The following is a 13,471-nucleotide window of genomic DNA, read 5'->3' as shown; positions in this document are numbered from 1 at the left end:
TGTTGGAAGACAAGCAGCAGATGTCTTCCAAATACACAAACCAGGTAGAATATGTGATTATAGTAGTATTTTAATGTTAGAGCACAAATTTTTTGGCCTTTACCTCATATCACCTTCCATAAAGAGCTTCAAAAATAGCACTTAAGCCTGTAATATGAGTATCAGTGTTGTAGGCAAACACTTCCAGATAGCAAATCCTTTACCTGTCTTGAAGAGCAAAATAATATTTTTCACCCTAATTAATCAAAATGGAAATAGACATTCACTAGTGCTGACACCCTATACTAACGCTTGAACTTTTTTCCCTCTATTTTGAGAGTGCTAAGAATTCATTTCAGTGCCTTTGGTGCAGGTTGAAAATGAACTGATACCTTGCAATTACAGTCATTCAGAATTTTGTAGAAGTAAACCAAAGTTATGAATACAGCTTTTAACCCTGGCCAGGAGCCACTGTGGTCAGAGATGCTTAAGATAAGAGGTACTGTTTTCAGCTCAGGTAGTGGTACTTTGTCCTCAAGATCTAAATGACCTTGTGCCAGGATGAGTGTGGATGCAGCTTTTATTAGTAAAACTGCAGTTTTACTACTGTAACTTCTTAGTCAACTGTGCCATGTACATGAACAACAACATGCTCATGCTTGGAGGTGCTTTGCTAGGTCAATATACTGGTGCATAAGGTGGTAAAAAAAGCTGCGAGTGTAAAGAAAGTCCCAAATGGACCTACTGTTTGGGAATCTGCATCCTGGCAATATATTCTTAAAGGTAGGGGGGCCTGCAGGGTGACTGCGGGTTCAATCCAAACAGCTGCGCTTTGTGGTTACAATGCTGCCTGCTAACATTTTTGTGATGGGTAGACAGCCTGCTGTGTGGAGCATGAGATGAAGGAACCAGAGACGTAAGAAATGTAACTAAATACTGTCAGGCCTCAGTCTGTTCTCATTACTGGCTTGTGGGTTTTCTTTGCAGACTGTAGCTACTAGGCCAAACATGCTTGGCCCCTGTTTTTCATCAAATGCCGTAGCAACCTGAGAGGTGAGCATGACCCAAATTTTCACCCCAAATGGCAGTGTAATCTTTGTATTTCGGTCAGACACTGTTACATGAATAGAAAATGTGAAGTGTTACTGTGGCAGAATATGAGTGTGTGTGTCAAGCTGTTACGCTGCTCTGTTACAAGAAGCTCTGTTCCTTGCTCATGGGGATGAAGTCAGAGCTTGTCCCTTCAAGATCAAACTGACCCCCAATATAAATGGTTAAATATTGCATTCTTTTCAGTTAGACAAGCACTGCTGGAGGTCTGTATCCCTTTCCTGTGGGGACTCCCCACCCCTGCTGTTTCTTTCCTGTCAAGAATCTTTTTTAAAAGAGACAGTTAAGAGGTCACTGATAGTCATCTTCATGATATTAGTGTAAATCCAGAATAAATTGACAGAAGTCAGAATTGCTCTGGATGTAAGGTAGCATTCCTGTGATCAAAATATGCTGTAGTCCTTAGAAAGCTAGCCAAAAAGGGGAAGAATATCTTTCAGATAGATATCTACAGATATCTTTCCCACCCTCAAATGCAGCCCAGGAAGAAGTCTAAAGTGTGTCAGTACCCAAATAACAAAATGCTAAGACATTTCAGTAGCTAAAGTTATAGTTTACCAAACATTCTTTTCCCTCAGATGAATAGTTACTGCTTGGCTCATCCAAAGTGAGGTTTGTCAGGCATAAATAAGGTTTTTGCATTATGATAATTTAGATTCCCCCCCACTCTGTGAAGTTGCTCTGTTTTTAAAGCAGGCAGCTCTGTAATAATTGTAAGCTTGGAAAATAGTTTAGAAAACACTTACCCTTGGACTGGTTCACCAAGGCAAGTATTTAACGCTCCGAGTCTAGGAGCATTGCTTTATTCTCTTGCTCTCAATTCTGGGAAGATGGAGAAATGCCCTGTGTGGATTGTTGCATGTGATTAGATAGAGCAAAACCAGCTAGGTAACCCCCAAATTTGCAATACAAATTTCTGTTTAATGTCTTTTTTCCAAGATGCATATAACAATGCAAGCAGAATTATGAGACATTGGTTAAGCAGTGTGGACAAATACTGCTTTAGTAGTCATTTTGTAACCCGGAGTTCTGTGAATCTTTTTAAAACACAGTTAAAGTTTAGGTTGATACATTATGTTCTGTACTCTTTTCTTTTTCTTCCCTTCCCTCCTTCTTGTCTCCATATTTTGCATCCTGCCTTTACAGCCAGCTGCACTGCATTAGCATCAGTCTTAGGTCTTTGCAAGGAACTCTGAAATCTGAGGAACTTGGATAAGGACACAAATGGTTAGATGTACTTTATTCTGTGATATAAGGTGGATGTGAGCTTGCTGGTAAAACAGGTGTTTCCAGGGGATGCTAGACTTTCTACACAAATACCCTTGTGAATATGGTGAATTTTGGTAGTGTTTTAAAAGTGATGTTATTTTTACCCTTTTGAATTCTGTATAGATGAAACTTTAATTCTGAGTTATTGTCTAAAATGTTGCCTTTCAGTCTTGCTTCATCACGGATCAATTTACTGGCAGTTTTCATATGTGATGCACATTCAATCTGAAGGAATTGCATTCTGGTGAAACTAGTTGTTCAGCCCCCGCTGGTAGCTCTGTCACTTCCCTCTATTTCTGAAAGCTGAGGAGATGCTGTGTGTCCGGTAGCTCAAAAGTGATCAGGCACAGAAACATACTTGAGTCTTTCTATCTATACCCTTGTAAAAGGGTAAAAATTTCTATAATCCAGTTTTGGAGCATCAGGCTGCCTGTCATAGCAAACCAGTGATCTGGAGCAGTGTCTAGGCCCGGAGGTTGTCTTTGTATAGAGCACAGATTCTGTGATCAGCAATTCAAAACCATGATACAAAGCTGAAAATGATCCTAATAAGAACGAGTTGTGTATAGAATAGTTTTCCAATGGCTAAAGCTATGAAATAGCTTTGCTCTAAACTCTACCAAATACTGAATGCTTCTCAAGGGCAGAGAAAATGCCAGTCAACTTGCATGCATCCTGGTGAAAGGGAATGACCATGCTGCATTTCAGATCAAATAAATAACACAAAGCTCAGGGCAAAAGCTTCCTCTCTGTCACATACTGGAAGACTGTCAGTAAAGCTGTGTATATAAGTGGGCCTTAAATAAACTTACTTTCAGAAAAACTAACTGGAATACTTGAGTTATGTTTTTCCTTTTCTGGAAAGTGTGGCTAAGAAAGATTCCATGACCTGACATTCCAAACACTTCCTAATGTATTTCCTATCTTCTGTATGTGCAAGAGAGGAAGAAAATATGAATGAGTGTGCTGGTTTCAAGTGGTAGGGGATTTTTAGAGATAAGGAAGGAAGGAGGAGGCGGCAGTAGGTGGGTGAGAAAAAATGAGGCAGAAAAATGCATTGCATCTAAATGAAGTGCTGTATTCTACCTATATAGAGCAGGCCCAGTAAGGCTATTCTACTGGCAGGAAGAGCTGCTGTTGTTACCTGTGCTGTTAAGACTTCAGTTAGTCTGAGGAGAAGTCTGGGGCTCTTCAGAGTTAGTGTGCTGCTTGACCTCATCACAAGATAATATTCCATAGCAAATGCTTTGAAGAATGTGAACGCAACAGCTTCTGAGAAGAAAAATTGGCAGGAAGGCAAGTAGAAGCAGACTGTGAGACACTTCTAACAAACTGTGCTTAGAAACCAATCTGTTCTTCTTTATTCTCCAATGAAGGAATGGATTATAAATGGTACAGATGGCCTTGAGGCCTGTGATAATACAATATCTGTAGCTTTTCCAGTTTGAGGCTTAATCTCTTTCTCTTTCATGTACTTCATGCAAAAAAAGGATGAGAATACATTTAAAAAAATTCTGAAAACACATGTCAAAACCTCAGCCTTGGGAGCAAAAGATTATTTTAGGCAGGATAGGAAATATAGATTGCTTAATCAAAAGAGCAGATTTTAATATATGTGTTTTTAACTTGTTTCCTGCTTTGCTTGACCAAGATAAAAATCCAAGGTTGGAAGTTCTTAATATGAAATACACCCCCCCCCCCCGCCCCCAGTATTTCAGTCTGTTTTTAAGGTGTGTGTGAAGTCAAACCTCCCAAAATGGCAATACATAGAATTCAGAGGTTTTTTTTGAAGTCTTCATTACATGTGTGCTTGTCTAGAACCACAAGAAGTTATGCAGGTCTCCTGAGTGTCCTACAAGCTCAGTGCGCTGATGGACGAATGGAACATTATCATCCCATTGAGTGTAAGAATGAGCGCAAGTTCTGCCTGCACAGCATTCTCTGTCAAATATTTGAATAAAATCATATATGGAAACAGGATTGGGTGTTGTGCCATGTGCCTTAACTGCTCTCTGCATTGGCAGAAGCAGCCTGTGCTCTAAATGTGGTTTCATATGGTACAGTTGACAGTGATTTATATTTGCCTGCCATGAAACAGTCTTGTGACTAGTCTCATGTATCAGGCAGACCAGAGAGCCAAATTCAACCATTAAGTAGTTTTGTTCCTTTTGCTTATCTTGTTCCTTCTTTAAAGGAATATCTCATTTCTGCTTTGTCTTGTGTCAAATGTGAAGCAAATAATCAACAGTGAAATTAATCAAAGTAGATTTAAATGTGATGTGATTTTATGTGATAAACAAAAATTGTCTTGAATGTCTGGATTTTCAGTAGGATGGTTAACAGGGACATCTGCTGGTTGATACTCAACAAAGTAACTTTGAATTTCACTGGGAACAAGATCTAGTTTAGGAAGAGGTTAATGACTTGATTCTAGCTTCCAAACACTCATGATTCTTTCTAAATTATCTTTGTGAGCTTCTTTGTACTTTATATTAATTCCCAACTTTGTAGCAGAACTTTTTACTGTAAAAATAGAGGACTGCTTAACTATAAATTTAAGCCCCATTGAAATGTTAAATGGGATGTTTGATCTGGGAATAGTATTACCATAGATTAAGCCACAATCTAAAACTGTATTCTGTGGAAGTTTGTAGATGAATCTCTTGGATCATTTAAATAACAATTAACATTAAAAATTACTCTTCTTGTGAAGTCTCTAGCTTAGAGACATTCTGATTAAAATTACAAATCAGACTTCACCTTGTGAAGTAAAAAAAAAAAAAAGTCTGACATACTAAGATTGTTAAATGTCTTTAATACTGGAAAGTTTTTTTGGGTATATTTTATTTTTGTTGTTACAATCATTGTGTAATATGTGTAACCACCTCACATGAGCTGTATTCTTGTATGTGTGTGCCTGCTTGCCTGTCTTTGTTATATAGATGGCAACTAGCTATATGTATTTGAAAATTACTGAGAAGTTATGCTATATCCATTTGAGTTCATAACAATCAATGTATGGAATATAATGAGTAATAAATACATGTAGACATGCTGTGCTTCTTGTTTCTGTGTGTTGAGAACATGCAGTTTCCTTCTAAAAAGATCACATTATGTATATTGAAGTACTTTACACCTCTACAGTAATCTTATGTAAATTACTGTATATCAGTCTGCAATATTCTGCAGATACATTTTGCTGGTGTGGCTGGTCACAGGCCTGCCTCAAGCCTGTGGCAAAGCAGGCTTGGTCTTGGTTGCAGCAGTGTTCAGAGCAGCATACTTAAAGCACTAGCCCTGGTCATTCTCTTGTAGCTACAGTAAGCAACGGTAGCTACTTGCAGACATAATGGCAAATGTGCTATAGACTAAAGTTATCACCTGAGAACCTACTGATTGGACCATATCCAATAACTCTTTCATCTCGTTTGCCTGCAGTTTCTGTTGTCTCTAACAGCATAGTCCTTCCCACAGAAAAAGCAGGGTATTACATGCTACCTATGGGCTGCTTTGACCTTTTTGACTTCTAAACTGTTTTCTACTTTTTTCCCCTTTTGAGAATTCAGCAAATGAAGTGACAGAGATGGATTTCCTTACAGGTCCCTTGACTGAAATTATTTATTGCTTAGCTATTAAATCTGGCCACAAATGTCACTGATTTATGAACCCCCCTAAGCACAAATGTTAGGCAGTGAGTACCAGGGGTGCTACTATATAGAAGTCATTATGCGTATGGAGGGATCAATTTACTTCTAGCCAAAAGAATGCACAAAAGCAAAGCAATAGTATTTAATCTTTGTGTGGATTAGAAGTGTTCTGGACTAATTCCTTTTGTTGGTAATTCATTCTTTTTTTCACCTTTCTATTTAGCATTTTTAGTGGCTGTTGTGTTCTGTTGCCTGTTTTAAAAGGAGAGCAAAGATCATGGATTGCAGGATATCTTAAGGGATGGATTTAATTTGCCTATAGGGAAAAGAAGTTACCGCCTCTTCTCTGTGAGAAAGCTGTAAGAAATGCCTGCAACACTAGGAAACTATAACTTGCTAATATGAGGAATAGCCTGAGCTGATGATGAGCATTTCTTGTAGGCTGTTGGGGTAGGAGGGAGTCCAATTTATGGTAAACTCGCACTTCTTGTCACTCCTCTTGCTAAACTTGAGAGCTGTCAAATTCCGTAATTTGCCAGCAGAACTTAACAAGACTACAATGAACTGTGTTCGTACTGTACCAGGAAATGGCCCTTTATCTGTAGGGTCCAGTTCTGCTGCTCCTCCTTCCCATGCTGAGTAGTGGTCTTGGAGTTGTTCGCACCAGTGGAAGCTCTTGCTTGCACAGCTATGTTGGCAGTACCTATTGCTGCAAGTGTTGCTTGTGTTGTCCAAAGGAGAAATTTTGCTGTTGGTGTAGCTGCATCTCTTCTATGTAGTTTGGTTGATAAAGCATTGTTTTGACAGCAAGGGGGTAGGTAGGCAGGGGATTTTTCCTGTGTGGCATGTTGGCTGTGTGATGTACAGTATAACTATGCCAATTAAACTATTGAGCTGGATCCTTTTTTGTGTGTGAGGATCCATAGGCTTCTGCTGACTGGTTCTGAGTTAGCTGTTGCTGAACAAAAGGGCAGCAAACCTTGGCCCACTCTGAAGAACTGAGAAAGGGTTTATCATAGATTGGTTGTTGAATGCTGGATTTGTGGCAAGAAATGCAGTGGAGTGCAGCTTTCCTGCTGATACCCATCTGTTCATCTTCTTGCTCAGCATCAGCGTCAGAACTGGCAGCTCTCATGTTACCTGGAGAGGAGGGTTCATCAGAGACCTGTAGAGGTGGCAGAGACGAAGGCCATAGCTCCAAGTCAGGACCCTGACAGCTGCTGAAGGAGGGCAGAGTTGCTTCTAGCAGCTCATCAGTGCCTCGGATAATTCTATGCTGCTGTGCAACTTGTTTTTAGTTTTGGATGGTGATAAACATCTTTGTGCCCCTTGGGTGAACAAAATTTTACTTATGGTCCAGAAATGAAGAGAAATAGCCTGTTCTCCTCCTGCATATGTCTCTTGTGGCTGTTGACAGCAGTGGTGCTTCAAGGTAAGAACACTTCTTGGTAGCTAAATGTTGCGTTGAGTTTTACTTAGAGCTGGTGTCCAGATGCGTGCATCTTACCCAGCTGAGCTCCAGAGGATTCCTTCATCTGTTTTGTTTTACTTTTGCATCACTGATATATAGGCAAAACGAATGATCCTGAATGAGCCAGGATCTAAATGCTCTTTGGGAAGTTTTATTTGTTAGGATTTCTTCTTATTCAGAAAGATTTGCTTTGAACTCTAGCTCAGGAAGTCAGTGTGAGTCACTGAAGAGTGAAGTACTCCAGAGCACTTGCTTCCTGTGTTGTGCCAGCTGGCATTTGTGCAAGCCTTGTGAATGTTACAGTCCTTGCCCTTTGCTTGCAGAAATGTGTGAATCCATCTAAAGGTAGTACAGGCATTCTAGAGAAACTCGATGCACAGAGTAGAGTGAAACAGCAAGAGTATTATTTTAAAGGATACATTTCAGTGGATTGTCCTTAGTGAGTAAATTTGTATAGCAAGAAGTGTCCCCAGATATGTGGCTTGAGAATTGTTTACTGAGCCAATTGAAGGTGTTACTCCAAAGATGTGTTCATGCTCATACTTCTTCCAGTTGCCATTAAAAAAAGGAAACTCTGAAAGCCTGAATCTGAGTGCTGCATTTTGGCTTGTATAACAAGTCATTAGCTAGGGAGCAGTTTTGACTTCAGATTTTGCTTCTAATTTTAGTTTGGCAGATATGTGACTGTTTAAGTCAATCTCTATGCTTATGAAAGAAATCAGTAAAACAGATAATGATATTTTTCTTCTGAAGAAAGAAAATCCTCTGTATTGCTGCTGCTTTTTGGGAAAGATAAATATAAGTGGGTGTGAACAACTGTTGTTAGCCATGCGTTTACTAGAAAAGAATGATGTTCTCATTTGAATAGCTTCGTCGGAGTTATTGTCTGTTGTCTGCATTAAATGATGTTCTAGAGTATATGGATGATAATGTATGGTTATAGCATAAAGTATAGCGTATAGTTATAGCAAATGCTACTTGAAGCTGTAAAAAGATGTTTTTTGATATTACTGAGTACTTAATCTGATGTACTGAACAAATCTGTTATCTAGCTGTAGAATCAGCTAAAGGAAAATATGCTCACATGCTGTTTAATGAACTGTTCGAAGACTATTCAAATGCCTTAAGACCAGTGGAAGACACAGATAAAGTACTGAACGTCACCCTTCAGATCACATTGTCCCAAATTAAAGACATGGTGAGTAAAAATTGTTCCATTTTCTAGAGAGGTGCAGAAATCAGTGTACTAACTCTAAACTTCAGAAAATATATAGGTATGAGGATGGAAATTTTTTTTGTTGTTTGGAGTAGGAAAAGCGACCCGTATCTTATTGTGACAACTTCAGTAATACTTTTTTTTAAGTAAAGCAATCTTAATAACTACTTAACCATTTGCAATACTAGGATTCCCATTATATGGCTACAGACTAACAGCTGCTGAATTGTTAAAACTTCTTTTGTAGTAACAGTTAAATATTGATATTGCACCCTTCAGTTTTCACAATTTTTGCAGTGTATCAACTTAAATAGAAAAAGTAAACTTATTTTCTTTTTTAGAAATTTCATTCTGCCGGACTTTGCTTTTAAGGCAAAAGAGAAAGTGTCTGGAATAAGAAAGGAAAATCACTTCTGTGACTTCTGAATTACAGTTTGAAGGCCTCCACCAGCTTTCAGAGAATCTATTGAACTGAATCTGTTAGCTGTTTTGTTTTCTTAAGTTGGCAAAATAAAATTCTTAAGATACCGGAAGCCTTAAGCAAAAGTATTTTCATAACACTGATTAAAGGTAGGGAGGATGCAGAGAAAAGAATCCTCATATAAGAAACAGGGTTGGGATGAGAAAGTTCAAATGTGTAACCCCCCCCGTGCAGTATATGGACATATGTACCTGTTTGAGAAGTACTATTTTTGCCTGCCAGTAAACTGGCCTATTTTGAGCACTATTTTACAGCTATAAAACAAATGCTGTTTGTATCCAAGATGTGCTTTTTTCACCTTCAGCTAGAAATATTTCTGCATGTTTATGCAGGATGAAAGAAACCAAATTTTGACGGCTTACCTGTGGATTAGACAAAGCTGGCATGATGCATACCTCAAATGGGACAAGGATAAATATGATGGGTTGGATTCTATCAGGATTCCAAGCAGTTTGGTTTGGAGACCAGATATTGTCTTATATAACAAGTAAGTGAGTGTAGCTGAGAAGAATCATCTGTGTTAATATTTGGCTAAAGGAAGAGGCGAAAGCAGGACCCATGGAGCCTGAACTTTAATCAATTCACTTTGCATTAAGAAGGAGAATGCTTGTTGTCTTAAGATTTATTGTTGATCATCTAAATAGTTTGCATTAAAGCTGTAGACAGGATTGTTTGACTACTGATTACACTACACAGCAAAGCTGTTTGCGTCCCAGTGCAACAGAGGAATTTGGAAGATCCTTCTCCTGGGCTGACAGGCTGAAGTGCTTTCTGCTGAGGCTGCTGAACAACTCTGGAAGATTGTGTTCACAAAATGGCGGTACACACACTGCTCTCCCAGACCAGTAGTGAACAGCAGATTATCATAATCTTTGAATAGATTTTTATCCCAGCTGTATCCTGTTTGAGGTCAAGTTTGAAGAAGCTATGGCCAAGAAATAGGGTAGTTTAGCAGCACTGATGTTTAGCACTCATCTGAGTAATAATCCATCTGTCCAAAAATGGGCATTACTACCTGTAAAGAATAGTTAATAGTGAGTTCCTGATAAAATTCAGTACAAATAATACGATTTCAGAAGCATGCTTTTAATGGTTTGAAGGGAGAGTCTTTTTTTTAACCACAGTAAGTTGTCACATATCAATTTGTCACTTTTCTGTCTCTCTTAGGGCTGATGACGACTTTTCAGAACCAGTGAATACTAATGTTGTGTTGAGATATGATGGAAAAATCACTTGGGATGCACCAGCTATCACGAAGAGCTCATGCGTAGTAGATGTATCTTATTTTCCTTTTGATAGCCAGCAGTGCAACCTTACATTTGGGTCCTGGACCTATAATGGTAATCAGATAGACATCATCAATTCTCTTGATAGTGGTGACCTCTCTGACTTCATAGAAGATGTGGAGTGGGAGATTCATGGTATGCCAGCAGTTAAGAACGTAGTAACTTATGGCTGCTGCTCTGAGCCTTATCCAGATGTGACATTCACGCTAATTTTGAAGAGGAAGTCATCTTTCTATATATTTAATCTGTTGCTCCCTTGCATTTTGATCTCTTTCCTGGCCCCACTGGGATTCTATCTCCCTGCAGATTCTGGGGAAAAAGTGTCTCTGGGTGTTACAGTTCTTCTTGCTCTGACTGTGTTCCAGCTGATGGTTGCAGAGATCATGCCTCCCTCTGAAAATGTGCCTTTGATAGGTGAGCTTTACATTTTTTAAAAAATATAACTTATTAATAACAAGGCTTTATGTCAGGGAGATCATATGTCACTCTTGTCTTCTGAGAAGATAAATGTATTGCATTTCTAAAACCTAGTAAAGTACTTAAAATGCACATGGGACTTGCACAGGTATGTTGAAGCTCTTCAAAGTCATCTTCTGTCTATTTTGGATTATATATTTGTTAGCTGTATTTATTCCATATAGTTAAGATGTTTAAAGCAATTTTATCACTTACTGTTTTTTTAAAAAAAGTGGGACCAGATTACAAAGAGCAAATGAGAGAACTATAAGTACAAAGTTGGACTCTTTCAAGATGTGTTCCTGTCAGATAGTTAAATGACCTGGCTGGGACACTCCAGGGTGACTTAAGATTTGGCATTTATTACGTTAAATTGTAATGTCTGGGAATTTGTTATGCTGATTTTTACTGCCTTTTTGTTCAGAAGATGCCTGTGTGGACTCTGGGGTAGTGAATGACACATTCATCTCTGTCAGTCTGTCCTCTGCCAGGACCCTCCTCCTGTCCCTGGCTGATCTGCCCCTGTTAGGGTAGGAGGCTGCCCGGCTGCCCTGGTGGGAATTCCAGAGAGCTGGACACACTGCCTCCACGCTGGTTTCCTGCTTCATTAAGATAATTCAGATCTTATTTCTGTTGTTACCAAGTAGTGTATGTGTATGAAGACTACATGGAATATAGAGACCAAAAGCTGTCAATGAATAGGACTGTATTGAATGAGTTTCCCACACCAGGAACTGCTGTTCGCACTCAGTATGGGCTTGCTGCATCTGAATACCTTCCCTGCCCTCCTATCCCACTGTATAAATGAAGAAGCCAGGACCTGACCACAGTCCGATTTATATATATCCTCCCACTTTTCCTTGGCATCCTTCCCAATTTCTTTGTAAACTGGGGTCACATCAAACTCCTCATCAAACTTGCACATCGTCCTATTTCGTCAGTGCCAGCTCTTATTCTCTGTTCTTAGGCAATGCTGATCCTGTACTGGTCGAGTTCCTGCAGATGCTGAGGAGCAGCAGAGCAGGAGCTGGGAGCTGCATCTTTGCATAGCCACAGGCCTCTGTAGGTTAGCTGGTCAGCTGCATTCTTCCACTGTGAAGGGCAATAGCTGAGGCTCCCAATTTCGTCGTATTTGTTATCTATTCCTGGCCAGAATTCCTTGTTTGGACTAGCCATGCTAAAATCTGCCTAGTCTGAAGAAAATTCAAACAGTATTCCTCACCAGGCTACTGAGCCACTCTGGCTTAGCTGTCTGTGCACTACCTGCACTTGCCAATAGCGTGTGGAAATTCATAGACCTGTGTGAATGAAGAGGCATACATCTGCTGCTGTGGGATACATTAATAGTTCCAAAAAAGGATTATTGTCACTTTTATTAATACATCAGGAAGTGGGATTTCTAATATGCCATTTGAAGATATTGATACAGGAAACTTAGAGATCAGGAGAAGTGTCTCCTGATATACATTAAGTTGTTTTTTGAATGTTTTTGTTTTGTCTTTCAGGGAAGTTGCAGGGATTGGGTTCACAAATATTTACCATGTTGATGCAATAGTCATTCATCTGATAGAGGCATGCCAGTACCAGAGTATGATTTTGCTTTAATCTGTGTTTTTAAATGATTAAATTCAGTGCAATCTAAGTACAGAGTATTAGAGTGTGTAAGAAATAAGTTTTGCTTGCACTTACATTTAGCATTATGTTGTAGGATTGATTATTATTGCAGTGAACTTTTATTGGGATACCTTCTTTAATATAACTTTGTTTTATGTTCCAGGCAAGTACTATATAGCAACTATGACGATGATCACAGCTTCCACTGCACTGACAATCATTATAATGAATGTCCACCACTGTGGCTCAGAAGCAAAGCCTGTCCCACAGTGGGCCAGGGTGGTCATTTTGGACTACATGTCAAAAATCTTCTTTGTTTATGATGTGGGTGAAAACTGCACAAGTCCACAAAGAAAGAAAGAACAAGAACAGAAGTTAGAAAGGGATGACAGATGTCAGAGGAGGCACAAAGAGGAAAGGAGTCACCTTTCTGGTAGAAATGACTGTGATCTCAAGGAGAAGCGGAATGGAAATCTAAATAAAAGCTGTGGAATTCATGGTGGAAACATTAGGGAGACTGTTGATTGCTGCTCTTGTTACAAAATACTGATAAAAAATATCGAGTATATTGCTAATTGTGTTCGAGACCATAAAGTGAACCGGGCCAAAGGAGTTGAGTGGAAAAAGGTAGCAAAAGTGATGGACAGGTTCTTCATGTGGATTTTCTTTATCATGGTATTTTTTATGAGCATGCTGATCATTGGGAAAGCAGCTTAATTGAAGATCTTAACACACTGTTTTTTCTAAGTATGAGTACTTGGTTAGCTTGGTTTCTGTGGAGCTCTGTGATGGGTGTTTTTGAGCTCTTTGTATGTTGTCTTCTGTAATGATAAACAAATTGATTCTATAGGCTACAACAGTGTAGCAACAGAGGACAACATCTCTGCAGGTTCTAACTTTGCCAGCCCTTCCTCTCTGCCAGAACAAAACTAGGGTATTAGT

At 39.2% G+C, this 13,471-nt stretch overlaps 1 protein-coding gene across 1 annotated transcript; it reads left to right on the top strand.

Moving 5' to 3' along the window:
- Positions 1-7,367: 7,367 nt before the first annotated feature.
- On the top strand, positions 7,368-13,246 carry CHRNA9 (cholinergic receptor nicotinic alpha 9 subunit). The gene is made up of 5 exons (XM_026093786.2): positions 7,368-7,437; positions 8,529-8,674; positions 9,506-9,660; positions 10,341-10,873; positions 12,693-13,246. The coding sequence occupies exons 1-5, from the start codon at positions 7,368-7,370 to the stop codon at positions 13,244-13,246; spliced, it is 1,458 nt and encodes a 485-aa protein (XP_025949571.1).
- Positions 13,247-13,471: the final 225 nt, after the last annotated feature.

The sequence above is a fragment of the Dromaius novaehollandiae genome, chromosome 4, assembly GCF_036370855.1.
Source record: "Dromaius novaehollandiae isolate bDroNov1 chromosome 4, bDroNov1.hap1, whole genome shotgun sequence".
Taxonomy (NCBI): domain Eukaryota; kingdom Metazoa; phylum Chordata; class Aves; order Casuariiformes; family Dromaiidae; genus Dromaius; species Dromaius novaehollandiae.
This window is presented reverse-complemented; position numbering and strand designations above follow the sequence as displayed.

Coding starts and splice junctions, on each gene's coding strand:
- CHRNA9 (XM_026093786.2), top strand. CDS start 7,368: ATGAAGAGAAATAGCCTGTTCTCCTCCTGCATATGTCTCTTGTGGCTG. Junction 9,661..10,340: donor GATATTGTCTTATATAACAA/GTAAGTGAGTGT, acceptor TGTCTCTCTTAG/GGCTGATGACGACTTTTCAG. Junction 10,874..12,692: donor TGAAAATGTGCCTTTGATAG/GTGAGCTTTACA, acceptor TTTATGTTCCAG/GCAAGTACTATATAGCAACT.